The sequence below is a fragment of the Sus scrofa genome, chromosome 1 (assembly GCF_054392235.1).
Source record: "Sus scrofa isolate SSC_HxYL_T2T_F1_AM1 chromosome 1, Sscrofa_HxYL_maternal_Yorkshire_Landrace_v2.0, whole genome shotgun sequence".
In the NCBI taxonomy this organism is placed as follows: Eukaryota; Metazoa; Chordata; class Mammalia; order Artiodactyla; family Suidae; genus Sus; species Sus scrofa.
The window spans coordinates 195,737,613-195,762,655 of record NC_139383.1 but is presented as its reverse complement, the minus strand read 5'-3'; the positions used below and the strand labels follow the sequence as shown (position 1 = coordinate 195,762,655).

General features: G+C 35.5%; 1 protein-coding gene across 12 annotated transcripts in view; it reads right to left on the bottom strand.

Annotated features, from left to right (window-relative positions):
* KTN1 (kinectin 1) overlaps positions 1-25,043 on the bottom strand; it is a 109,080-nt gene that overhangs the window by 40,504 nt on the left and 43,533 nt on the right. For all 12 annotated transcript variants that reach the window (XM_021085523.2, XM_021085571.2, XM_021085690.2 and 9 more), the window contains 13 exon segments: positions 20,450-20,566; positions 17,201-17,341; positions 15,714-15,820; positions 14,788-14,920; positions 13,355-13,442; positions 10,103-10,269; positions 9,624-9,692; positions 7,735-7,772; positions 6,917-7,007; positions 6,222-6,290; positions 5,696-5,733; positions 5,132-5,213; positions 4,216-4,284 (listed from right to left, as the gene is read on the bottom strand). In XM_021085523.2, coding sequence (XP_020941182.1) covers positions 4,216-4,284; positions 5,132-5,213; positions 5,696-5,733; positions 6,222-6,290; positions 6,917-7,007; positions 7,735-7,772; positions 9,624-9,692; positions 10,103-10,269; positions 13,355-13,442; positions 14,788-14,920; positions 15,714-15,820; positions 17,201-17,341; positions 20,450-20,566 — 1,209 coding nt within the window.

Below are 25,043 nucleotides of genomic sequence, written 5' to 3'. Positions count from 1 at the left end.
TTAACACCCTTTTCTTCAATGCCTGAGTTTATGCCCTCAGTTTTACAGATCTCAAATATCACAATACCCTAATAATCATTTTCTCCCTGTCTCTAGTTCATAAAGAATATATTGTGAGGGGCAGAGAATAACTTTCCAATGGGAAAAAATTTTCCCACCATCATGAAGAGGACAGGAGCTGTTAAGAATACATTAAATCATGTTTATGAACTGTGAAAAATAAATCATTCAGTAAGTTTATAAATCTTTCATCAAGATGGTTTTTGTCCCTCTTTATTTTTGATGACTATCATCTCACATAAAGACAATACAAAATCTGTAACTACGTGTGGTGATGGATGTTAACTAGACTTAATTGTGATCATTTCACAATATAAACAAATGTAGAATCATTATGTTGTTCACTTGAATATGTAAAATTATCTCAATTTTTAATAAAGGAACACTGTTAAGAGTCCAAATTATCTGCAGCTTAATCATTTAGCTATATTATATCTTGGTACTATGTAATTCACTACCACATAAGTTCAAACACCTCATGGTTACCAGAATGATCCATCTAAAATACTAGACAAAACACTTATTCATTCTTTCAACATCCTTCGGCAGCATACCAACATGCTAGATCAAATGCATGGTCCTTACACAGCACAGAAAGTCCTTCATGATTAGGCCCTAGCAAATCTTTCTCTACTCTTACACCTCATACTTGCACTTCCATAATATGCCAATATGCTCTGAATATGCCAATTTGGCACACTTCCATGACTTTTAATATGACTTTTAGCACTCAGCCTGGATTGTCCCCTATCAGTTCAGCAAATTCTTGGCTATTTCTCAAAATCAGGTTTAGCTGTCCCCTCTCTATGATGCCTCTTTGCCCTTACTCTTCTTTAGTATCTCTTCCTCTAACGTTGTACATACAGTTTAAGAATTTTATTCATCACACTTTTCTGTGCATACATCTATCACCACAATAAGCCATATTCTTGAGGGTAAGAACCAAGTCTCATTCATCTCTGTAGACTTAGCTTTGTAGCATAATACCTAGCATATTCTCAATTAGTAAAAATTTAATGGACTGAATATCCTTCAACAAGGTTACAGTTTAATAACTACTCTTGGTCAATTGCTCAATGAACATTCAGTTGCATGAAATTGACCCAGCTTAGCACCTATCCAACATTTTAAGTTAATATATTATTATTCTAATCCAATCTAATTTTTCCTCCCTGGATGATTTTCAAAACTGTATCTTACACAATAGTGAATTCTTCTGCAATAAAATACAACTGGGCATCAGGAAAAAAGAAAAACTTCCTGCTCTTATAGTTTTTACTTAATAATTTAATCGCTGAATCTTAAAAATCTACTATAATAAGAATAAAAAAGAATGTTATTTCTTTGCTAAAAAGTCAAGACGGTCAAAAAAAGGACATTTCAGGACCCTTCCACCAAAAAGGTTTATTTTATTCTAAGTAAATGAGATCTTAATAACTGATTTGTTTATAGGATCTGTAACAACCTGTTACCTTACCTGGCATTTGTCTTTCTGCTTCCTACACCTGAAGAAACAACAACTTGGCACCATTACTGTTTTCTGCTGCAGTAAGCTCAATCTTTTCCTCCAGGATAAAAATCCATGAGGAAAAAAAAAAAAACAAAAACCTGAGTTTTTTTATATAACTAAACTGTTCATCTCTCAACTGTCACTTAGAATTCTGACTGCTGGGTAGGAAGGGGTTAAAGAAAGATGGAAATGAAGGAAATTAAACTTATGCTAATCTTTATCTCTTCCTTCACTATCAATGGCAATAAAAATGACTAGAAAAAAGCCAAAAGAGCTGGTTCTTTGGTTCACCAAGATGAGAACAGAAGTCACAATGACAACCAAAAACACATCACAGTCAAATGCTTTCTAGACGATTAAAGAAAAAAAAAGCTTTCAGAACAAGAAGAAAAATCCCAAGAATTACCCAAAAGAGCAAATATTAAAAGATAGGTTTCCTCTCTTAAAATAATTCTTTTAAATAAATTTTAAAATGTGGTTATGAAATTTTATTCTGTTGACTGCTCTTTATATTAACAAAATATCTAAACATACACAGAAACTTTATACCAGATAGAAGGCTAACTCAATAAGAAAGAAATTAGAGGACTTTTTAAAAATATTCACTCTCGCACTTACAAGAGAGAATTTATGTAAAACGTCAGATTGGAAATTGTTAGGGTATCATGCTATCTTAAGGGAAAAAAATTTAGGCTAGTGATTTTACTCTTGTCTAATGATGAAGAATACCGTCTTCGGTACAGAACAAAAGTGAAAAGAAAAGATTAAAAGTACCTGTTTAATAATTCTTATTAAACCCTAAATAAGAATTACCCGCACCTCTAATCCTGGAATTCTAGGGCAGATTGAGAAGTTTCTAGGCATTTGTTTTACCTCCTATGAAGTTAATTTTACTAAGTTTAAAACTTTATATACTGAAATAGATGTTTCAGAATCTGTGATAATCAACTAAAAAAAAAAACCTGCATTCTGCTTTTCTCAGTAAGAATTAATACAGCTAAAAAATATCTATCATATTTTACTAATCCAAGTCACCAATGATGCATATCACAACTGATAAAAAAAAACTTTACATAACACTAAAAAATTAAAAACGCCTCAAATTAAACTGTAACCAGAGACTAAGATACATCCAGAATTCAGAGATGATAAATTTACAAGAAAAAAAATTTACAATTGACGACGTGTCATATCTGTTAAAAGCTATACCACAAAGGGAAATAAGATTTAAGAACAGGACTTAAACACCATTTTAGCATCACAGTGGCATGAAGTCATGACCCTCCCTAAACATCATCTGTTCAGCATTTTCTCCTCTACTACCTTCAGTTTGAAAGGGCAAAGCATATACAAAATAATAAAGATTATGCAAAGCACTTAATACCATATTTGAGGAGGGAAGATAAATAATGGATTATTTCTTGACAAGTCAAAGGAAGTTAACGAAATACTTGCCAAATAATTCCACAGCATTTGGCACAGCTACTTATACCAATTCAATATCTGCCTAAATGTGCATTTTAAAAGAAAAAGCATGTACCTGCTAAAGGGAGTGCTATCATTCGCAATAACTTACATTTCAGCTTCTAATAAAACGTGTCAAAATTTGACAGTATTGGAGAAACATGCAAAGCTTCTATTTTAATGTGTCATCTAATATGAAGACTTTCTAGAATATTTCTTAAAATTGGAATTCAAAGAATTATTTGGAAGAGTAAGAAGGCAACCCTTAGGAATAGCCATAGAACTTGAGTTTACAGAGCCATGCTTACTCAGGCTTCTACAGTTTTGATGGCTTGCTATAAACACAGCAATAAATATGATGGCAGTAGGGCTGGAGGTGAGATGAAAAAAATAAATATTCTAAAGGGAAGGCATTAAGGCTTAACACATTTGTTATATGCAAAGCACTAGGCTACTCACTATACAAAGACTTACCCTTTTAAATCTAACAAGCTTATATGTAAATAAAATCTCAATGTAAAAGACTTAGGAGGAGAGATCTGAGAAATGTTAATCAATTTGATCAAGATCACTCTGCATTTAAGTGCTGGTAGGAGGTTTCAAATCCATTCCCTTTTTAAGAATTCACATTGCCTTAGAGAAAAAAGTGAGGTTCCAAAAGTCTAAGGACTATTATCCTGAAAGCCAAATGTATCAAAATAACTTAAAGAAATTATTATTTTTTTTTAATTTCTTCCTTCTCTCTCTCTTTTTTTTTTTTAAATAGGGCTGCACCCACAGCCTATGGAGGTTCACAGGCTAGGGTCGAATTGAATCACAGCCACCACAACACCAGATCCTTAACCCATTGAGTAAGGCCAGGGACCGAACCTGCGTCCTCACTGATGCTAGTCAGATTTGTTTCCACTGAGTCGCAAGGGGAACTCCAGAAATTATTTTTATGAATTCTATTATACCTTTCAAAAAAAAAAATTCTTATAAACAGGTTAGCATTAGTTTCTTCTTAGGAATAAAAATTATATTTTCCTTTATTTAGATACTTGATTTATGAATAGAAACGCAATTAAAAGATATATCTACACTTCGATTTCTAAAAATGAACGAGTTGATTATTATTTTAAAAGAAGCAGATCTTGCTACATACTGGTTATTTCTAACTTAGACTTCATGAAAAGTCTTACCTGTTCAGAAATAAGAGTCTGTAGCTTTTGAACTTCTAATTGTAAAGCTTTATTTTGGTCATTTAGAATCTAAAAGAAAGAATCTCAATTTACTCTTTTATTGAGAAAAGGTAACAAAGCAATCATTTAAATGTGGGTTTTTTTTGTTGTTAAATCAAAGCCATATACAATTACTAAAAATACTTATAAAGTGACAGATGAATCGTATACTGACCTAAGAACGCAAATCTCACATGGCTCCATTTTTCACTGTTTCAGTGAATATATTTCCAAAGTACAGGAATCCAGTAACAGTATAAGGTACATGGACAATGGTCTCTAAAAAAGTTTCTACTGAGACCCCATAGTCAATCATGTGGATTATCCCAAACAGTGTTAACACTGTCATAGAACCCTTTCATGTGTATTTCAAAGAGTTGAACAGTTTGTGCCAACAAATTCTGGGAAAACCTGCTTTCCTAAGTAAGTACTCACAGGATTCCTGTTAAGTTTAAAAAAAAAAAAAAAAAAAAAGCAAAGCAAAGAAAAAAAATTTAAAAAAAAAGCAAATCTTACTGCATGTAGCAATGTACCCTGGCAATCAGAATGTTTCATAATACTCAAGCTGTTTGCATGACCAAAAACTAGCACTATACCAACAATGGAGACACATAAAACCATCTCAAGCTACCAAATGAAAACTGTAGAGAAAAGGTTGGGGCAAAGCAAATATCAAAGGTCTATTATAAAAACAGGTAAGTTAAAATAATTTAAGCAAAAAGTCTATGATAAAATTAACTGTATAATTCTCCAAATAAACTACAGAAACAATGTTTCGGAGTGATTGCATATAAAAAGTAGTATTTCTACATTCACTTCAAATGAAAATTACACAAGGTTGTTCAAGAAAGCTGAGTTGACAAGGTTAATTACACACCTTAAATTCTTCCATTTTGTTTGAAATCTCACATTGTAGCTGCTCTTCAAGCAATCTTATTTTATCATCCTTAACATGAATACTATGAGAAAAAAACAAAATTGAATTACTTCATATATTAAAATTACTTCATGTATTAAAATTAAAATACTTCATATATTCAGAAAGCTTACATAAATTATGTGCACAACTATCAGTTATAAGCAGCAATATTTTCTGTAATTACACTTGAACATAAACGTATGAATGGCTTCATATACAGCAATAATTTAATCACCTTTTTTTTTTTTTTTTTTTTTTTTTAATTTTATTTTCCCACTGTACAGCAAGGGGGTCAGGTTATCCTTACATGTATACATTACAATTACAGTTTTTCCCCCACCATTTCTTCTGTTGCAACATGAGTATCTAGACATAGTTCTCAATGCTATTCAGCGGGATCTCCTTGTAAATCTATTCTACTATTCTACGTTGTGACTGATAAGTCCAAGCTCCCGATCCCTCCCACTCCCTCCCCCTCCCATCAGGCAACCACAAGTCTCTTCTCCAAGTCCATGTAATCACCTTTTTTGCATCTTCTCCAGTTCATGTGCAGCAGCAGCCTGTGGTGGGAATAAAATAAGAATTGTATCATTTCTCAGGAAGCAATCAAACCTAGTCTTTCACTATTTTTAATAAGTTATATTTTCAGAAATTTGGAATTGTTAAAGCAACAGCATACACTACTGCACACTTTTTGTTGTCCAGTATTTTATATTTCTCACTGATAAAAGATATATCCTTTTTTGACTGAATAGTAGAAAGTGAAAACAAATTAGCACATTGGGAGTATTTTAAATGAATCCTCAGTTATTTCAAAAGTTATCAATTTCTTGGATCAAACATTAATTTCAACATTAAAAATAGTAACATTTAAGTGAACTGGGAGAATTATGGTCAAACAAAAGAGGCTTTTAATAATAAACCATGAAGCCAAACACAAGTAAACATTATATTTACTATTTACATGGGTAAAATTAGGGCTTGCAATAGCAATAAAAATAAGTATAAACAAACTGAAATTCTAAGGTTAAAAGCAATAAAGATCTACCTGTTCATTTGCCAGGGCCTGTAATTTCTGCACTTCAGCATTTAATAAGAAATTCATGTTCTGTATATCCTAGAACAAGAAGGAAAAATAACATTGTAAGTATTTAATTTATGTTAAATTTGAAGTTTGTAGCATATGTCTTCTACTTAAGCAAAGGTCTCAAATTACAATTTCTCCCCTTTTTTGGGGGGGGGGCCACACCCACAGCATATGGAGGTTCCCAGGCTAGGGGCTGAATCAGAGCTGCAGCTGCTGGCCTACACCACAGCCACAGCAAAGCCAGATCCAAGCCACGTCTGCAACCTACACCACAGCTCATGGCAACACCGGATCCTCAACCGACTGAATGAGGCAAGGATTGAACCCAAACCCTCAGGAATACTAGTTAAATTCATTACCACTGAGCCACGATGGGAACTCCTCAAATTATAATTTCTTAAGTCAGAAAGAAAATCATCAATTCCTGTTATTTAAAATATTTTCCAAATTACTGTGAATAATATCATGTGAGAAAAGGCCTTTGAACTTCTCCTCTTAGAGGGATAAAGAGGGGTTTCTAATTCAGAAAAGAGATAGACACTTTTCAAATGAATTCTGAGTATTTTCCATTCTTCATATAGATACTCATACTGTACAAAAGCAGGGTAGTTAAATGCCTATAAAGAAAACCGTAGCCATTTATATAATTACTTTACCTTAAGTTCCTCCTCTTTACTTGCTAAATGATCATGTTCATTTGCTAAAGAATCTTCAGTCTGTTTTATTTGTTTATCCTTTTCTGCAATCCTTAACAGGAAACAGATTTGTACATTCAATAAACATTTAGAAATTTAGTCACAAATCAAAGGATTAAAAGCCTCAAATATGGTCATCCTTATTTAAGGGGCTTTTCAAGTAACTACACCTCCCATTTCTATAGATCTTTTCAGTTTAGTAGTAACTGTCACATGCATTATTACAACTCCTTAAAATATATACAACTATTTTAAAATCTGAGGTCAAAGAAGTTAAATATACCCTCACAAGCCTGGCAATGTCAAAAACAGATTTTCAGTCTTCTGAACTTAGGTCATCCATGTCTAGGCAAATAATATAATACACACACATAAAAAGAACTTTGTTTTGGGCATATCACCACACAGTTAGATACAGAGTAGCTACAACTACTTATTAGAAACAAAAACTAATTTTCTCCCACTAATCTCCAATTACAATAATCTCTTCCACATAACTGCCAAAGGCCAAATGGAAAAAAGTTTCCCCAATGAACTATACTTTAATTAAAAAAAAAGTTTCCCCAACTCTTTTTATGACAAAGACACAAAAAACACAGAATGTATAATGCTTAGGAACCAAACTCACTGAGAGGGAAAGTGTAAGTTGTTCCAAATCCAGTAAAGAGAATTTTTTTAACAAGTTAGAACATAAAGTTAATCATGAGTAGAGACTCTTAACAGGTATCAACAAGTGGTAATTAAGTAATTATAAGAATAACATAGAAAGGCAGTCTTACACTTTATGTAATTCTTCTGCTAGAGCTGAAGCAGAGGTCTGAGAAAGAAAAACCATGTCAACATAAAAGCCTTTAAGGAAAAGTTTTAGTCATATAATATTCATCATAATAGAGCTTTAAAAACTGAAAGCAGTAAATGTACATAATAAAGTTAAGGCAGTGTCTGGCCCATAAAGAGTGATAACTAAATAACAGCTATTATTCTGAAAGTAAATTTGATCACCAATGGCCAGTATTGGAGAATTACACACCATAAGACATTTCTAATAAAATAAGTTGACAAGCAACTCATATACAGGAAAAACAGCAGCAAAGGCCATTTTTCATCCCTATGATTCTTTTCCTTAGTAATAATTTCCAGTAATTACCATTATCATAAATGATACCATTACCATAAATGATACCATTTATGATTAAGAAAGTAAGTCATTTGGTAATACCCATGTTCATCTTTACTTTTCAAAAAGTACTTAGAGGAGTTCCCGTTGTGGCGCAGTGGTTAACGAATCCGACTAGGAACCATGAGGTTGCGGGTTCGGTCCCTGCCCTTGCTCAGTGGGTTAATGATCCGGCGTTGCCGTGAGCTGTGGTGTAGGTTGCAGACGCGGCTCAGATCCCGCGTTGCTGTGGCTCTGGCGTAGGCTGGTGGCTACAGCTCCGATTCGACCCCTAGCCTGGGAACCTCCATATGCGGCGGGAGCGGCCCAAGAAATAGCAACAACAACAACAAAAGACAAAAGACAAAAAAAAAAAAAAAAAAAAAGTACTTAGAGTACTCTCTAAATCTTTAATTTCTAACAAATTGTCCTGAACTACCTCTCAGCTATAACTTAATATCTCAACACAGAGCTGACAATTTATGCATACATATACCTCATACACATACACCCTTTCCTATATTAAATAATTCTTTCCCAATTAATTTTAGACTACAGTTTCTAGAAAGAAGGCAACTATAAAAAAAACAAACAAACAAAAAAAAAAACTTTGCAATCTCTAAGTTTTGGGACTTTCAAATTGCCTGAACTTTAAAGACAAGTTTTTAATGTTAAAACTACTTTTTAACAAAAAGAAAAGTGACTTCTATTGTAAGCTAATACTTTTCTCTAATTTTGGGGTGCCACACCCATGGCATTATGGAAGTTTCTAGGCCAGGGATTGAACTGTGCCACAGCAGAAAATGCTGGATCTTTAACCCACTGTGCCACAAAGGAACTCCTACAAATTTTAGAATTTTAAAGTTGAAGAATCAAAATTCAGATTCATAGTATGTATATTATGAAAACAAGTTAAGTACTTTTAAGTTTCTTCTCTTTCATCTTAACGCTATACTATTATATTCTAAAGGCTATATACCTGTCTACCTATCTGTCTATCATGTTCTATGACGTTGATGTCAAAGAATAACAAGTATTACAATACCACCTGCAAATGTTTGGAAAGTTTCCCTCACAAAAGTGAAGTATAGATGTAAAAATTATCCTTTGGCATATATAACCTGAGAGCTGTGGTTAACATACTGCTACCACCTGAGGGTATATAAGGTTTTCCCTTATGGTTAGTCAATATTTTGTAAGAACTTTTAATACATAAATCACTAATCCTGACACCGTTTGGCTAATTCCTCCTGTTTTGTGACAGAATGTTGAACATTTTTGCTCCTCTTAAGGTAAAAACTCTCTAACCCACCTTCCCATTAGTCAAATTTGGATTTCTTTTTTATAGCACTATACATAATTATCAGAGTGCTTGGCACTCAGGATCATCCCATTGATTCACTGACGAGTTGCTCAACCACTAATCCAGTGCATGGCACTTAACAGGCACTCAGATTATTTACACGGCTAGGAAGATATTAGTAATGACAACCAATAAGAGAGCACCATTACCTGGGCTGCTATCTGGGAATGGAATTGTTGAATTTGAGCTTTCAAAGCCTCATTCTGCTCCAAAATATCCTTTAATAAACAGTAATCAAAAAGGAGAGGAAAAAAACTGTGCTGTTAAATATACCAATGTAGATGAACAAGATGAGTTACAGGTATATCTTTTTATTTTAAAGGCACTCTTAGATTCCAAAAGACATCATTTAAACAATGATTAGGCATTCTATTATGAGCTAATTTCTAAAGCAGAAATTTAAAATATATTGTACAGTTCCTAATATAATACAAAAAGCATAAAACTGTGGATGAAGACATCTTTGAGTACATATTCAAACAAACCATACTGTGACAACTGCTCAAAGATTAAATTAAAATTATTCATCCCCACTCCAAAATTAAGGTAGACTGCCCTCTCTCATCTACACAAAACACATCAAACCACTGCTCATCTTTACTTTTTTAAAAAAGGGAAAATTAGATACCTGAATTTGCATTTGTAAGGACTCTTCTTTGTTCACCCTTTTTTGCTCTGATTCCATTAACTGCATTAGTCTTTGCTCCAACTGCTGTTTTGATACCAACGTATCTGTAAGCTTACTATGCAGACTCTGTACTTCATTTTCTTTGGCCACAAATTTACTCTGTAAATCTAATAGAACATTACATTTTAAAAAGGTCTCCTCCTTTGCCTGATTGCTTCTACATATCTTTAGTGTAAGCTTTATTTCCTCTAGAATACTCTCCTTGAATCTCTCCTCCGCTTCCCCTCTTGCATATTGCTCCTCTGATCAGCCTCCACTTACTTTTGTTTGTTTGTTTGTCTTTTTGTCTATTCTAGGGCCTCTCCTGCAGCATATGGAGGTTCCCAGGCTAGGGGTCTAATCGCAGCTGTAGCTGCCAGCCTACACCACAGCCATAGCAACGTGGGATCCAAGCCGCGTTTGCGACCTACACCACAGCTCATGGCAATGCCAGATCCTTAACCCACTGAGCCAGGCCAGGGATCAAACCTGCAACCTCATGGTTCCTAGTCGGATTCGTTCGCCACTGCGCCACGACCTTTTTCACAGTACCTGCCACACTGCACTAATTCACCTGCTCTCCCAGAGCTTTCTGAGATCGGAGATAGCCTTTTCCCTATATCCAAAGCTGTGCCCAAGGCTGGGCACAAAGTACATAATCAATAACTATGTTAACTGAATGGTACATGGATGTTTAAAATTCTAGTATCACTTCTTACAAGCATTCTTAATTTCCCCAAAGATATTTTAGTAAGTTATTTAGCGAACTTCTTGTAAATTCCCTGTACTATCCTACCTGGAGAACAAAGAAAGATATTGAAGGCTAGCAAATGTCCTGGTATAGGATGAAGTAAAAATTTTCTGTTTGCATCTCTTCTTAAACAACCCCAAAACAATAAAGAAAATGAAAAACTAACTAAATTGTCTTTGATGCAATCAGAAAATAAATGTTAACTCCAAATCACAAGAGATTATGATAAAATAAACTTGGCAGCGATGAGGAAGGGGAAGGTAAAAGCTCAGGAAGTAAGGATACCAAACATCTTGAGAGCTGCCTCTCTGCCCCATAAAATAAATAAGTCCAAAACAGGGGAGGAAACACACACACACACACACACACACCCACCAAGGATAGAGAGACAAACATAGAGAAAAAGAGAAAATGTGTATATGTGCATGTGGATGAACATGTGTGTACATATGTATGTTACGTATGTTTTAAAAAAAGTAAGGTATCACTTCTCTCTTTTTTTTTTTTTTTTTGCTTTTTAGGGCAAAACCCATGGCATATGGAGGTTCCCAAGCTAGGGGTAGAATCGGAGCTACGGCTGCCGGCTTACACCAGAGCCACAGCAATGCAGGATTTGAGCCTCGACTGCCACCTACACCACAGCTTACGGCAACACCAGGTCCTTAAGTTACTAAGTGAGCCAGGGATCGAACCTGCAACCTCATAGTTACTAGTCGGATCAGTTTCTGGTGCGCCAAGATGGGAACTACAAGCTATTACTTCTATAACAAGATACAAATAAAAGAATGGAACTCAATTCAAAAAATAACTCCTGAAAATTAAATATATAATGGTAATATCCAGGATTAGAACTCAGGAGAGCACATTTCTTACCAATAATATAAAAGTTAAAACACCAAATTCATGCCATCAAAATTCTGTGGGTAAAATTATTTCCAACCTAGACCTCTATATCCAGTCAAACATGAACTCTACATACCAATCAAGCACGAAGGTAGAAGGAATAAAACATACTCAAAGCCTCAACAAATGTACTTCAAAGCATACTCTGAGGAAGCTACTGAAAGACAGGCTATTAAATCAGGTAGGAAAGCAACAAATATAGCCATGACATAGGATCCAGAAAACAGGGTAGAGACTAAAGGAAGTCTCAGAAGACAGCTATGACCCAGCCTAGAAAGCAACAAATACTGGGGCAGGAAGACTGAGGACTCCTGAGGCACAGCCCCATTAAAAACAGACAGTTTCTCCAGTATCTAATATATTGCTGGAGGAAAGGAGAGGGTTAAGGAGTTTAAACTTAGGTAAAATTTTAATACAACAAAGATCAAGCAAGTTAAAAGCATTAAGCAATGATTAGCTTCAGAAAATTTAAAAACATTGCTTAGGAAAAGAACTTGAGTCCTATTCATCTTGGTTCAGCACTGAATTACATAGTATATGATATAAACATCGAATATGGGTATAATGAGAAAATATGCATAGCCGTATCAGGAGAATAAGTGGAAGGTGGAAGGAATGGTGTGGGAGTATTAAGCCCTCACTTTCTAGAACAGAAAGTCAACAGATCCCTATCAAGAGATAGCAGTGTAAGTAGAAATACTATGCCTACGATAGAAGATACTAAAAGCAAAAGTAATTGCTTCAGATCAGAGTGAGATATTATTGTTTATTGTTATATAGTTATAAATAGTTACATCTAGTTGATAGTTGCAATTCTTTTAGCAAAATTCATTTGTGCTTTGTTGATGAAATATATTAATTAAAAACTAAGATAATATATTTTGAAAACAAACTTTATAAAAAAAAAAAGGTCATCAAATACCTTAGATGTATTTAAACATTAACCAAAGGGAAATACCTAGGGGGTGGAAAAAAAAAATCAGAGGAAACCAAAGGTCCCAAGAGCCAAAACTCTGTGTGACCCATCCTATTGTCTGCCACTATATTTTACTAGCTCACCACCACTTTCATGGGAGGAAAGGGAATAGATAATACACACCGAAACAAGCTCCATTATCTCCTAGATGAATTCATCACATTAAGAATAAGTATTAAAAGTTAGCAGTTAGGCAGTTTTAAGCCAAATACTTGGAACAGTAATGCTCCTGCTATTTTTCTCTTCACAGTATAGGAATGAGTCCTATCCTGTTTCATTTAGAAACAAAAAATAAAACGAAGAATTGATCAAGAGGGAATAACTACAGAAAGGAAACACAGGTTCCCTTTACCCTATTTGTGGACTATAATTTTATCTGCAACTTAATGCCTCAGACAAAACTAGAGTGTAGAGAGTTTACTTTTTAAAACCCTAAGACATGTTAAAGAAACAAAAGCACTCTGAAGGTGTAAAAGCTCTTTTTATTGAGCTATAATCAAAATGCCAATTTATACTTTCTTCTCACATGGAGAGGGGAGGAACTTTTACCCAGAATGACATACTAAATTCACATGTACCTTACCTTGCTGTGCTGCCTCATGCTCTGCTGTTCTCTTCCTGATATAGCTCTGGACTTCTTCCCACCTTCTCTCAGCTTCTTGCAGTTGAACCTGGAGAAAAGGTAAGTCAACACAAACACAGGATATTAATTTAAAAAAAAAAAAAGAATCCTCTATCTTTACTGTTGTGTCCTAAAACTGCTTATGCCAACAACAATCACTAGTTTCCTATATTTTAATAACATAGGCAAATGTACTTGGCCTGATAATAGGCACTGATACTATCAGCCACAGCCATTCTGATCTCCAATATGTAGGATTTACAGATCGAAGATTACTTCAGAAACTCAATTATTTGCGCTATGTGGATCAATATAGCCACTACTACATATGTATCTGACCCACTTAGCTATGATCTGTTTTCCATTAAATTTCCTTCAGTTGAGAGGCATGTTAAATTTCAATAGGTACCTAAAATTTGTATTCTAAGGTAAAACACCACACCCTAATTATGACTGAAATATTTAATGTCATTTATCTACTTACCCATATCCACAGAGCACAAACTTCCATATTTATAAATGCCACCAGCAAGACAAATATTTAATAAAAGAAAGGACAACTATATCATTCTCCCACAGGAACCCATGAAAACTTTAAGAAACCAAAAATTACACTATTTTGCACAATCAATTATTCTCAAAACACTTTTAACCCCTACTCCTCTGGAACTGGTGTTAAGGTATATTGATTGTATAAATGACCTAGGTAGCAATCTGATACACTGAACTTATAGAATCTGAACTATATGCTCAACACATCCTCTCCCCGGTAAAAGGAGAAACAAGCAAGTCTACTCATCATTCCACACAATGTGCACATGCTTAAAAGTGCAAGAGAAATGAGTTCACTCCTCTCTCTCAGTAAGCCTGAGCAACCCTACGCATGTCTTCACAGTCTGAGAATCTCATTGCACCAAGTGACATTCTGGGATTTGAAGAAACAGCGTATGCTTTTTTCTGGGCTCAAATGAAAGCAACTGGAGCATTACTTGGCCGTGTACTCAAGCAAAGGAAAATCATCTATTTCAATGCTGGAATAAAAACAGGCTCACTAAACTTACTGAGAATCAAGCTATGAATGATAAGTGATGTTGAAGATAATTCTAACTACCTATCAAAAATCTGATTTTTACCTAAATCATGTAGACACCCTAACAGCATATGAATGATGAAATTCTACTATTTATGCCTAATTTCAATTTTTATTATTTTCAAACAGTCTTTTACTTCAAACTCAACCAATATTCAATTTTTTTGTTAGTATACATACTTCTACGAGGGAGAGCACTTAGGCTACAAGTCCTATTAAGCCTCAAACCTACATACACATTTAGGTCATTAAGCGTATATCTATGTTATTTATGAAATGATAAATAAAGGTAGGAATATATCACCTTCAACTGTGTAACTGCTTGCTCAGCATTCTTCTTTTGGACTTCCTCTTGCTGGAGCTTTCCAGTTTTCTCAGTCAGCTCATTCACCAATCTAGCATAATCTTGGCGCAGTTTATTTAGTTCAGCAGACTGCCTGAAAACAGCAACTGGATTAGGAACCTTCCATGATTACAAACATGAAAAGAGTAAATGAAATATACTTTATGTTAGTTCTGCTGAATTAGTAATTTCATTTATAGCCAAATTTAAAAAAGAAGTGATTCTAAGTGACTGACTACAAATAAAGGGGTTTGAATCATTTTGATGACAATAACACAAGTACTAAAATTACTGTAAAATATCAAGAGAAATGGATAACGGCATACCCATGAGCATAAATCAAGAGGGTCACCTTCAAACTAGTGTTCTGAAAATCTATTAAAATCAACCACCCAGAATATTCTGCGTAAAGATGCTACTAGTCTCCTCTCTAGGACTGTTTCTCCAAGTATGGGCCAGAATCTAAATCACTATCACAAGGAATGTGTCTCAACATACAGATTCTGGGACTCCACCTCAAAGCCACTAAATCCTAATCTTTTAGTGGCAGTACTCAAGAATATGATTTTCAGCTCTCATGCCAGATGCTCTTCAAAATAATGAAGTTTGAGAAGTACTGTTAACAGGGAAAAGAAAGTTAAAAGTTATCAATTCAGTCTCATAAATTTGTAGACTGTTTCACTGGTGGCAAGAGTATTGCTCATCAGTTTAGCTGAAGAGGTTCTTCACACAGCAAGAAGATGGCTTTTGAAAATTTATTTTAGAAACAAGTGTAAAAAATAAAAGTCTAACTAATTACTATCAAACACCATTTTGGTGACTGAAGAAAATATTATCATTCAATGATAACTGCTGTTCAATTTAAAAGAAAGCATTTGGAAACATACTTGCTTTCTAGTTGGTTTGTAGTGTTGCTGACAGCATCTCTCAGTATGCCATTTTCCTGCTTCAAGTGAGCTATCTCAGCCTCCATCTGCTCACGAACTTGCTGGAACTAAAATTATTTTACACACACAAAACTTAGAAAACAATGATTGCCAAAGCTAATCTCAAAGAAACTTTATTATGATGAAAAGGCAAAAAGCATCAATAGAATGAAGTCTGGACATCCTTCTCAAATAAACATATATAAATTTAATCTACTAAATTTCATCTATTAAAATCATGAAAATGGATAACATTATCAAAATAAACAGTAAGAATTAAACCTTCTAAAAAGTTGAAAGAAAAGAGGTAAAAATAAGAACAAGAGACAAAAGGCCCCTTAGGCCAAAACCTTAGGAGTTTATCCTTCATTATCATTTTTCCTCTCTCTCCACTCCATCGTCAAGCCCTATGTATATTAGCTCTTTTTTATTAAACGCACCCCTTCATTATCAACATCTAACTTAAGATTCTTGTTCTCTGCCTTGGATTCCTGCAAAAGCCTTCCAACTATCCCTTGTTCCATTCACTACACTACACTCTCCACACTATGCAAGAGTAGTCATTTAAAATACTAATATAGGAGTTCCCATTGTGGCTCAGAGGGTTAAGAACCTGACTAGTATCCATGAGGATGCAGGTTCGATCCCTGGCCTCACTCAGTGAGTTAAGGATCCGGCATTGCTGCAAGCTGAACTATAGGTTGCAGATGCAGCTAGGATCTTGGTGTTGCTATGGTGTAGGCTGGCAGCTGCAGCTCTGATGCAACCCCTAGCCTGGGAACTTTCATATGCCACAGGTGCAGCCCTAAAAAGAAAAAAGAAAAAAAAAGAAAAAGAAAATACTAATATAATCACACTGATGAGTTCCTTAAACTCCTTCACTGGCTCCCCAGTCTTTGGGTATAAAAGGCTCTTTAAAACAAAACCTCTACTTATTTCTCTAGCTCTCTTCATTCCAGCTCTGATTCCCAAATATCATAACTCTTACTGTATTTCTCACAAACTGGTATCACTAGGCAACCTGTATTGAAAACACCTGGAATGCATATTCATTGAAAAAGCTCAATCCTAGGGTCCAAAAGGGACCTACTGAACCATCATCTCTTGAGACGGAAAGGAATTACATCAAGCAATAAGCCAGTGTCCACTCCTTCACTCTCTTTCTTGACGATTCCTAATTGTTTCAAAAGATTCAACACAGTCTGCATATCATTTCTAACACATCTTCCCCACCTCTCATCTCCATTGTTTCAAAGAGCCCAACGCTTATGTCTATTGTAGTAGAGTATTTACTTGTCAACTTTCGGCCTCCCAACCTAGAAAAGTTGCCTACTTAAGGACAGGGAATGAGTTTGGCCATCTGTACCAAAGTCTAAGACAGGGCACTTAAAAGTTTGCTAATTAAATGAATGCAAATATTTATTCTGTATTCAAGAATGAAAATATACCTTCATCTGCATCTGTTGAGTCTCTTGATAATTGACATGCATTTTGTTTTGAAACACATTATGTTCCTTTTCTAATGTTCCAATCCGATCTTTCATCCTTGCTATAACCACATTGCTTCTTTCTTTCTCTGCCAGCATTTCCTAGAAGAGTAAACCAGAACAAAATTATGAAAAACTCGTTATTAAAACAGTAAGAACATGACTATACTAAGAAAACATTTTTAACATCAGCAAAAATAATATCAGTAAAACAATCATGAATTCTGAAATAAGTACTTGCTTAAAAAGCAAAGTCAAAGTTTTTGTTTTTGTTTTTTTTGTCTTTTGCATCTTACCTGCTCTTTACACCAATTCCCTTAATAAACACTTGGCTGCTTTATTTACTTGTATTTCAAATGCACTTTCTGGTCAAAGAGTTAAAGGGCTGAACATGGAATAAATCCTGCATTCTAACTTGAAAATAAGGAAGAACATTTTTTAAAACAAAAACAGTCAAAGTCTCCATTATTTGCAGTTATCAGCTCTCTTTTAGAGTAAAGAAAAGGCAAAACAAGAAGAAAGAAAAACCCTCAAAGAGAAGAGTCTCTTTCCTAGGAAAAGAGATATGGATAAGATATGTTTATAGCAAAATGGAAGCTTGGAATAGGGAAAGTAAAACTCAGAAAGTTTTATCTTCCCAAGTCAAACCTTGTGTTGCAAGTACTGTGAACTCCTAGAACAAATATTAATTTTCAAAGTGCAAGAAGGCAAGCAACTTTAAAGTCATCTGCAGGTATACTCAGTCCAATCCTTCTGCTCTAAGAAACTGACAAACCAAAATTTTCATTTAAATTGATGATTGCCCATAAGACTTAATTCATTTACATTTACTAATTGTGTTACTGATGTACATGATACACTTAGTAAAAAAAGGATACCCATCTTACGTATACAGCTCAATAAATTATACAAAAGCAGATCATTTCTTTTTTAATTTTTAAAATAATCAGAATTGTATAGCTACAGAACATTAAAGTTTCTGATCTTAAAAAAACATGCTTGGGAATTCCCATTGTGGTGCAGCAGAAATGAATCCAACTAGTATCCATGAGAATGCAGGTTTGATCCTGGCCTCATGGTTTAGGCCAGCAGCTGTAGCTCCAGTTCAATCCCTTAGCCTGGGAACTTCCAGATGCCACGGGTCTGGTCCTAAAAAAAAAGAAAGAAAGAAACATGCTTATTTTAGCAACAACTTTAATCTTAATCTAAGTTTTCCACTAACTTTTTTAATCTATCTCAAATTCTCAAATTCACATAAAAGATTTTATATTCAAATGAGGCCATTCTCATAAAGGTCATCAAGTAGCTACATGAATGATACTAAAATAAGCCTCATTTACTCTGCTATATTGAACACCTAGAAGAAACAAGCACTAGAGGAGAAATGAGACATTTACTACAGAATTCAACTCTGTTCTCAATCTACATGATTTTTCAAATTAACTGACATAGAACATTAATTTCAGATACACAAGTCAATATTCATATTTATTACTAAACCATCACAATAAGTCTAATTAACATCCTCAACACACAATTACAATTTTTTTTCTTGTGATATTTTAAGATCTACTCTCTTAGCAACTTTCAAATATACAATACAGTGTTTTGTGTTTTGTGGGGTTTTTTTGTCTTTTTAGGGCCATGCCCACAGCATATGGAGGTTCCCAGGCTAGGCTACCGTACGTAGGGTACCTATACCACAGCCACAGCCACAGCAATGCCGGATCCAAGCCACGTCTGTGACTACACCACAGCTCACGGCAACGCCAAAGCCTTAACACACTGAGTGAGATGAGGAATCAAACCTGCGTCCTCATAGATGCTAGTCAGATTCATTTCCACTGAGCCACGATGGGAACTCCACAATACAGTATTAATAACTATACTCACCATGTTGTACATCACACCCCCCAGACTTACTTTATAACTGGAAGTTTGTATTTTTACATTTTTTAAGGTTCTTTTATTTTTTATGGCTGCACCTGCAGCATATGCAAGTTCTCAGGCCAGAGGTCAAATCGGAGCTGCGGCCTAGGCCATAGCCACAGCAACACTAGATCCGAGCCGCACTTATGACCTACACTGCAGACTGTGGCAACGCCGGATTCTCAACCCACTAAATGAGGCCAAGGATCAACCTCGCATCCTCACAGAGACAACCTTGGGTCCTGAACCTGCCGAGCCACAATGGGAACTCTAGGTCTTCTAACCTCTCAGAGAAAAAAAGGATTAATGAAATTCATTGATTAGAAATTACAAATATCACAAAATGTCATGAGTCAATTATCTATTTAAGAGTTTCAAATTTATCTTATAAATTTGATTTAAGCAAGATCCACACTGAGTTTTAAGTTTCAAATAATTCTATGTCAGAACCAAATGAAACATGCTCCCAGTGTTCAAATGCTTCCATTATTCTGAAACTGGTATAACTATAAGTACTGTTATTTTAAATTCACAATTCAACTGTAGGCTATAATAACATGGAAGAGTGAGACAACCCCCCCATACCACCTCCTACACTCTAAAAGAAAAGCACTTTCAGAGTTCCTGTCGTGGCTCAGTGGTTAACAAATCCGACTAGGAACCATAAGGTTGCAGGTTCAATCCTGGCCTTGCTCAGTGGGTTAAGGATCTGGCGTTGCCATGAGCTGTGGTGTAGGTCGCAGACACAGCTTGGATCTAGTATTGCTGTGGCTCTGGCGTAGGCTGGCGGCTACAGCTCCAATTAGACCCCTGGCCTGGGAACCTGCATATGCCGCTAGCACGATCCTAGAAAAAGACAAAAGGACAAAAAAAAAGATTAAAAATTTTTTTTAAAAAAAGAAAAGCACTTTCATTGGGTATAAATTCATTACACAAATTAATCAGGAATTACAACTTCTAAAATCCTTTGGTATATCCAATTCAGAAAGAATAACCCTCTGAGAGAGTGGCATGCTGTGCCCCCTCCCACATATCTTGCCCATTCTCTTCTGTCTGGATATTCCTGAGTTAAATATATTTCTACTGGTCATAGGAATGCCTCTGCTAATCTGTATTCTCTTTAGATTAAACCTGATACAGATGTATATAACTGGACTCAAGAATGTGGTTGGAAATGCAAGTAATCTGTAATTAAAAATCAGAAACATAACACCTAGCTTGGATTAAAAAAAAAAAAAAAAAAAAAAAAAAAGAACAACCCTTAAACACAAGAGTCTTCACCTGGGTTAACTGCTTACACCGATCCTTCATAGCAGCAGCATCTTCCTTCACAGCAGCAAGTAACTTGTCTTTTTCTTGAAGCTGATGTACAAGTGCAGTTAACTCTCCTTTATTTGACTACAATTGAGAATTCAATACAGAATTAGTTAACAATGGCTAATGAAAATTATGGAAATGAACTGACTTTTTCTTAGGCCAATGGAGAGTTTGCTATTATGTTTAAAGTAGAATGACTGCCAAATACTGATCACTGATATATCATTCAGACATTACTGTATCACTATATATTCTTATATATATAATAGGACACATATCAATCAAGAAAGATATTTTTACTAAGAATTATACAACTTCTATTTTTAAGCACAGAGTCAAGAGAGTAACCTCTTACTTCTCCTAAAAGATCAAAACAGGAGTATGAAATTAAAATGCAAACTGAGGAGTTCCCATCATGGCTCAGTGGTCAACGAATCTGACTAGGAACCATGAGGTTGTGGGTTCGATCCCTGGCCTTGCTCAGTGGGCTAAGGATCCAGCGTTGCTGTGAGCTGTGGTGTAGGTCACAGACGCAGCTCAGATTCCGCGGTGCTGAGGCTCTGTCATAGGCCGGCAGCTACAGCTCTGATTAGATCCCTAGCCTGGGAACCTCCAAATGCTGCAGGAGTGGCCCTAGAAAATGCAAAAAGACAAAAAAAATAATAATAATAAAATGCAAACTGAACCAAAGTGAAACAATCATCTGTCATGTCAAACAAAAACATCACAAACGCCTGCTAAAAGTAGTGATCAAACAAATGCTTGATAATTCTGTCAGAATATATGCAAGAATACAGAGGTGTCATGGAACACAGCTCTCTGAAGTTAAAAGGCATATGATGAAAGGTAAAACCAACAATCCCCAATTTGACATCAGGAATAAGTCCAAATATAGGAGTTTTCTTGGTAGAATGTCACAAGAAGCCAAACAAGTAGGAACGAAGAAGAAATCATATAGATAAACGTTACTCTAAGAGAACAGCTAGTCAGGGAGAAAGAGTTAAGTTAGATTCTCTACAGTGGGACCCTCTGTAGTAAAAATTTTTTATCTGAAAAGAAGAAAGGCTAAAAGAGCTCATTTTCTCATATAACCTAAGGAAAACAGTTGGCCTTGGCCCTTCATTATCAATCTCTGGCACAGAGATGATCCAAGAGGAACACACCTCGTTGGAAGAGGAGTATTAATGAAAAAGAAATAAAACAGGGTCTATGTAAGACATGAGAAAGGAAGGAAAAAAATAAGAGGAAAAATGCCACATGGAGAAAAATAACCTAGAAAAAGATTGTCAAGAACAGAGGAAAATGTGCTTTTAAAAAAATACCACCATGACTTTTTAAAGTCTAATATAGCAATGATTTCTGGAAAAACAAGAGCACAGAACAGAGCTCAGAGGAAATAACTCGGAGAAAAGATTAAGACCACAGAATGAGATGAAATATGAGCTGGCAAAACTCAACGTAGAAGTAAAAGCAATACCATTTCAGAAGTACAATCCAATTAGAAGTAGCAAACAGAAAAAGACATGTTACTGAAAACACAGTAGGAGACAAAGTTCAGAGTGAAGAGAAGTTAAAAAAAAAAAAAAGTGGGAATAAACCAAATGCTTTTATTTTTTTAGGACCAAAATATGAACGATAAAGACAACAGGCAAAGAAGACCCAACATATGTTTAATTGATACCCATCATTTCAATTCCTCTAAGGGAATACTGAATCTCATGACTGAAAAGACATGCTTTGTCCAAGAGAATACTGATAGGAGTCAATGCAAAGTCACATTATAACAAAAATTCTGTGACTTCAAAGAAGCTGAATGCCTTGATGTTTATACAGTAGGGTGGGCACTGGAAAGGTCCAATAAATAATAAAAACTTGGTTGATTACCTAAAAGGATGTTTTTATTGTGAGTATACTTTGACAAAAATACATGAAAAGAATGCAAAATTCAGGCTAGTCTAGGACTTCTATCCAGAAATATGGATGTAGAGAATGGTAAAGCAAACATGACAAATTCTCAAGGAAAGAAAGTGCAATCCAGAAACATTATACCCTAGCAAATTATCACTCAAGTATAAAGACAAAAAAGAAGCATTTTAACTGGTCAGAATTTGGAAATACATTTTCCATAAACCCTTTTTGTTTTTTTTTTTTTTGTTTTTTTTTTTTTTTTGTCTTTTCGCTATTTCTTGGGCCGCTCCCGCGGCATATGGAGGTTCCCAGGCTAGGGGTCGAATCGGAGCTGTAGCCACCGGCCTATGCCAGAGCCACAGCAACGCGGGATCCGAGCCGCGTCTGCAACCTACACCACAGCTCACGGCAACGCCGGATCGTTAACCCACTGAGCAAGGGCAGGGATCGAACCCGCAACCTCATGGTTCCTAGTCGGATTCGTTAACCACTGCGCCACGACGGGAACTCCTCCATAAACCCTTTTTGAAAAAGTTCCCCTGAAAAAAACAATTTCAGCCAACAAGTGGTGAATACGGAAGCGGAAGCTTATGGCAAAAGAACTAGTATCAAGTTTGAATTTATTAAGCTATAGAATTAAGACTAAAACAAACATAAAAATTATAGCCACAAAACAAATATTAAATATTGTAGCTGATCAACAAATGCTATAGTTAACAAAAATAGGGAAGGAAAAGAGAAGGTAGGAAAAATTTTAAATAGGCAGACTTCCTCCTGACAAACACCATGGGGTCAGAACAGTTAATGAGTTGGAAAAAAAGACTCAAATAATTAAGGCAAATATATCTAAAGGCCAACACAGGGAGTTCCCACTGTGGCTTAGCAGGTTACAAATCTGGCTAGCATCCATGAGGACGCAGGTTCAATCTTTGGCCCCATTCAGTGGGTAAAGGATCTGGCATTGCTGTAGCTGTGGCGTAGGCCTGCAGCTGCAGCTCCGATTCAACCCCTAGCCTAGGAACTTCCATAGGCCACAAGTACAGGCTTAAAAAGAGGAAGTAAGGAAGGAAAGAAGGAAGGGAGCATGGAAGGCAGGCAGGCAGGCACGCAGGCCAGCTGGCCAACACAAAGAAATTAATAACCAACTAAAACTATCAAATACTAATAATTACATTGAGTTAACATCTTTGAGCAATTACTACATGCTAAGAGCTCTAAGCATCTACTATGCATTATCTCATTTAATTCTCAAAACCTTGTTATCATTCCCATTTTAGAGATAAAGAAACCGAGAAACTGAGGTTAAGTAATTTACTTAAAGCCACAAAGCTAAAAGTGGCAGAGTCCAGAATTGAATGCACAAAATCTGACTCTAAAGCCCTACACTCTAAATATAAAACAGAATTGTCTTATAGTTTAAACAACAAAGCCATGTGTGTATATACACACAACGTGACATCTCCTTTCCGACTGTGCAATCCCTTCTAGCTTTTACTGTTTTCCCCTTCCCATCTAAGCTTATTCAAAGTGGAAAGTGTCACCTTTCCCATTCATTCATCACTTATTTACAGCCTAGTATTCCAAGGAAAGTCTTTCACCAAGGATATCAAATCCATTTTTTCAACCCTTATTCTCCTTCACTGCTCTAAAGCATGTTGTTGTTGACTTTTCCCACTGCCCCTGAACCCTCTACCCTCTCCAAGCATCTGTAATTCCACTGTCGCCTGATGTTTCTCTACTCAGTGTCCTTTTGGTGCTCTTTCTGAACTTTAAATGTTGGTGCTTCTCAAGGTTCATTCTTAAACTTGTATTACCACTTCCCACATCCTCTCTGGTCTAATATACATCCACCATATATATTGATGATAGTGGATTCCTTTCCTAAATTACTCCCATTACAATCTATTTTCAACTTCAGAGAAATAGAAAAAAATAACTGTGAAATGATTACATCAACTTAAATGCTCCAAAGAATGCCTACAACTTCCTGAAATTTTTCACAATCCTCTACTCTCTCTTCCTCTGCAAAGTGTTCATAAATACCATTGCCACCACAATCTAACCAGTTACTCCAGAGCATTCATTCTAGATTCTTCTTTAGCCACCATATCTAATCAGTTAGCAAGCCCTCTAACTCCTCTACCTCTATCCAATACCTATGCTTATGCTCCTGCATTTATCTTCCCCCTTTCTCTGAAGTGCTCTTTATTAAATGTGGGGATTCATTTATATCTGAAACTTTGAAATCTATTAAAAGGTCTGACCAAGACTCAATTTCCATGACAGGAAAATGGAGAAATTAAACTTACCTAGTTTATCCCTGATATAGGAGATCTACAAGGGCACTGAGTCCCTGCAGATAAGAATAGAACCACTCCATAAGAAACCAAGAACAAGATTTTAATCAAAAGTCAAAAAGTTCCAAGGAAAAGGAAAAAATGTAAAGTTTCAAAATAATCACTCTATTTCAAAATCTTTAACAGTCCCCATCTTCTTCCTTGGCCTGCCTAATATAGATATCAAGGGGAATCTAATTTACTACTCAGTCTCTAGAATTCAAAGCTGTCTCAAGCAATAAAATGACTACTCTTGTATCCATAAACCACGGCCAACAGCCTTAGTCAGAAGAGAAACTTGAAAGCAATTAATT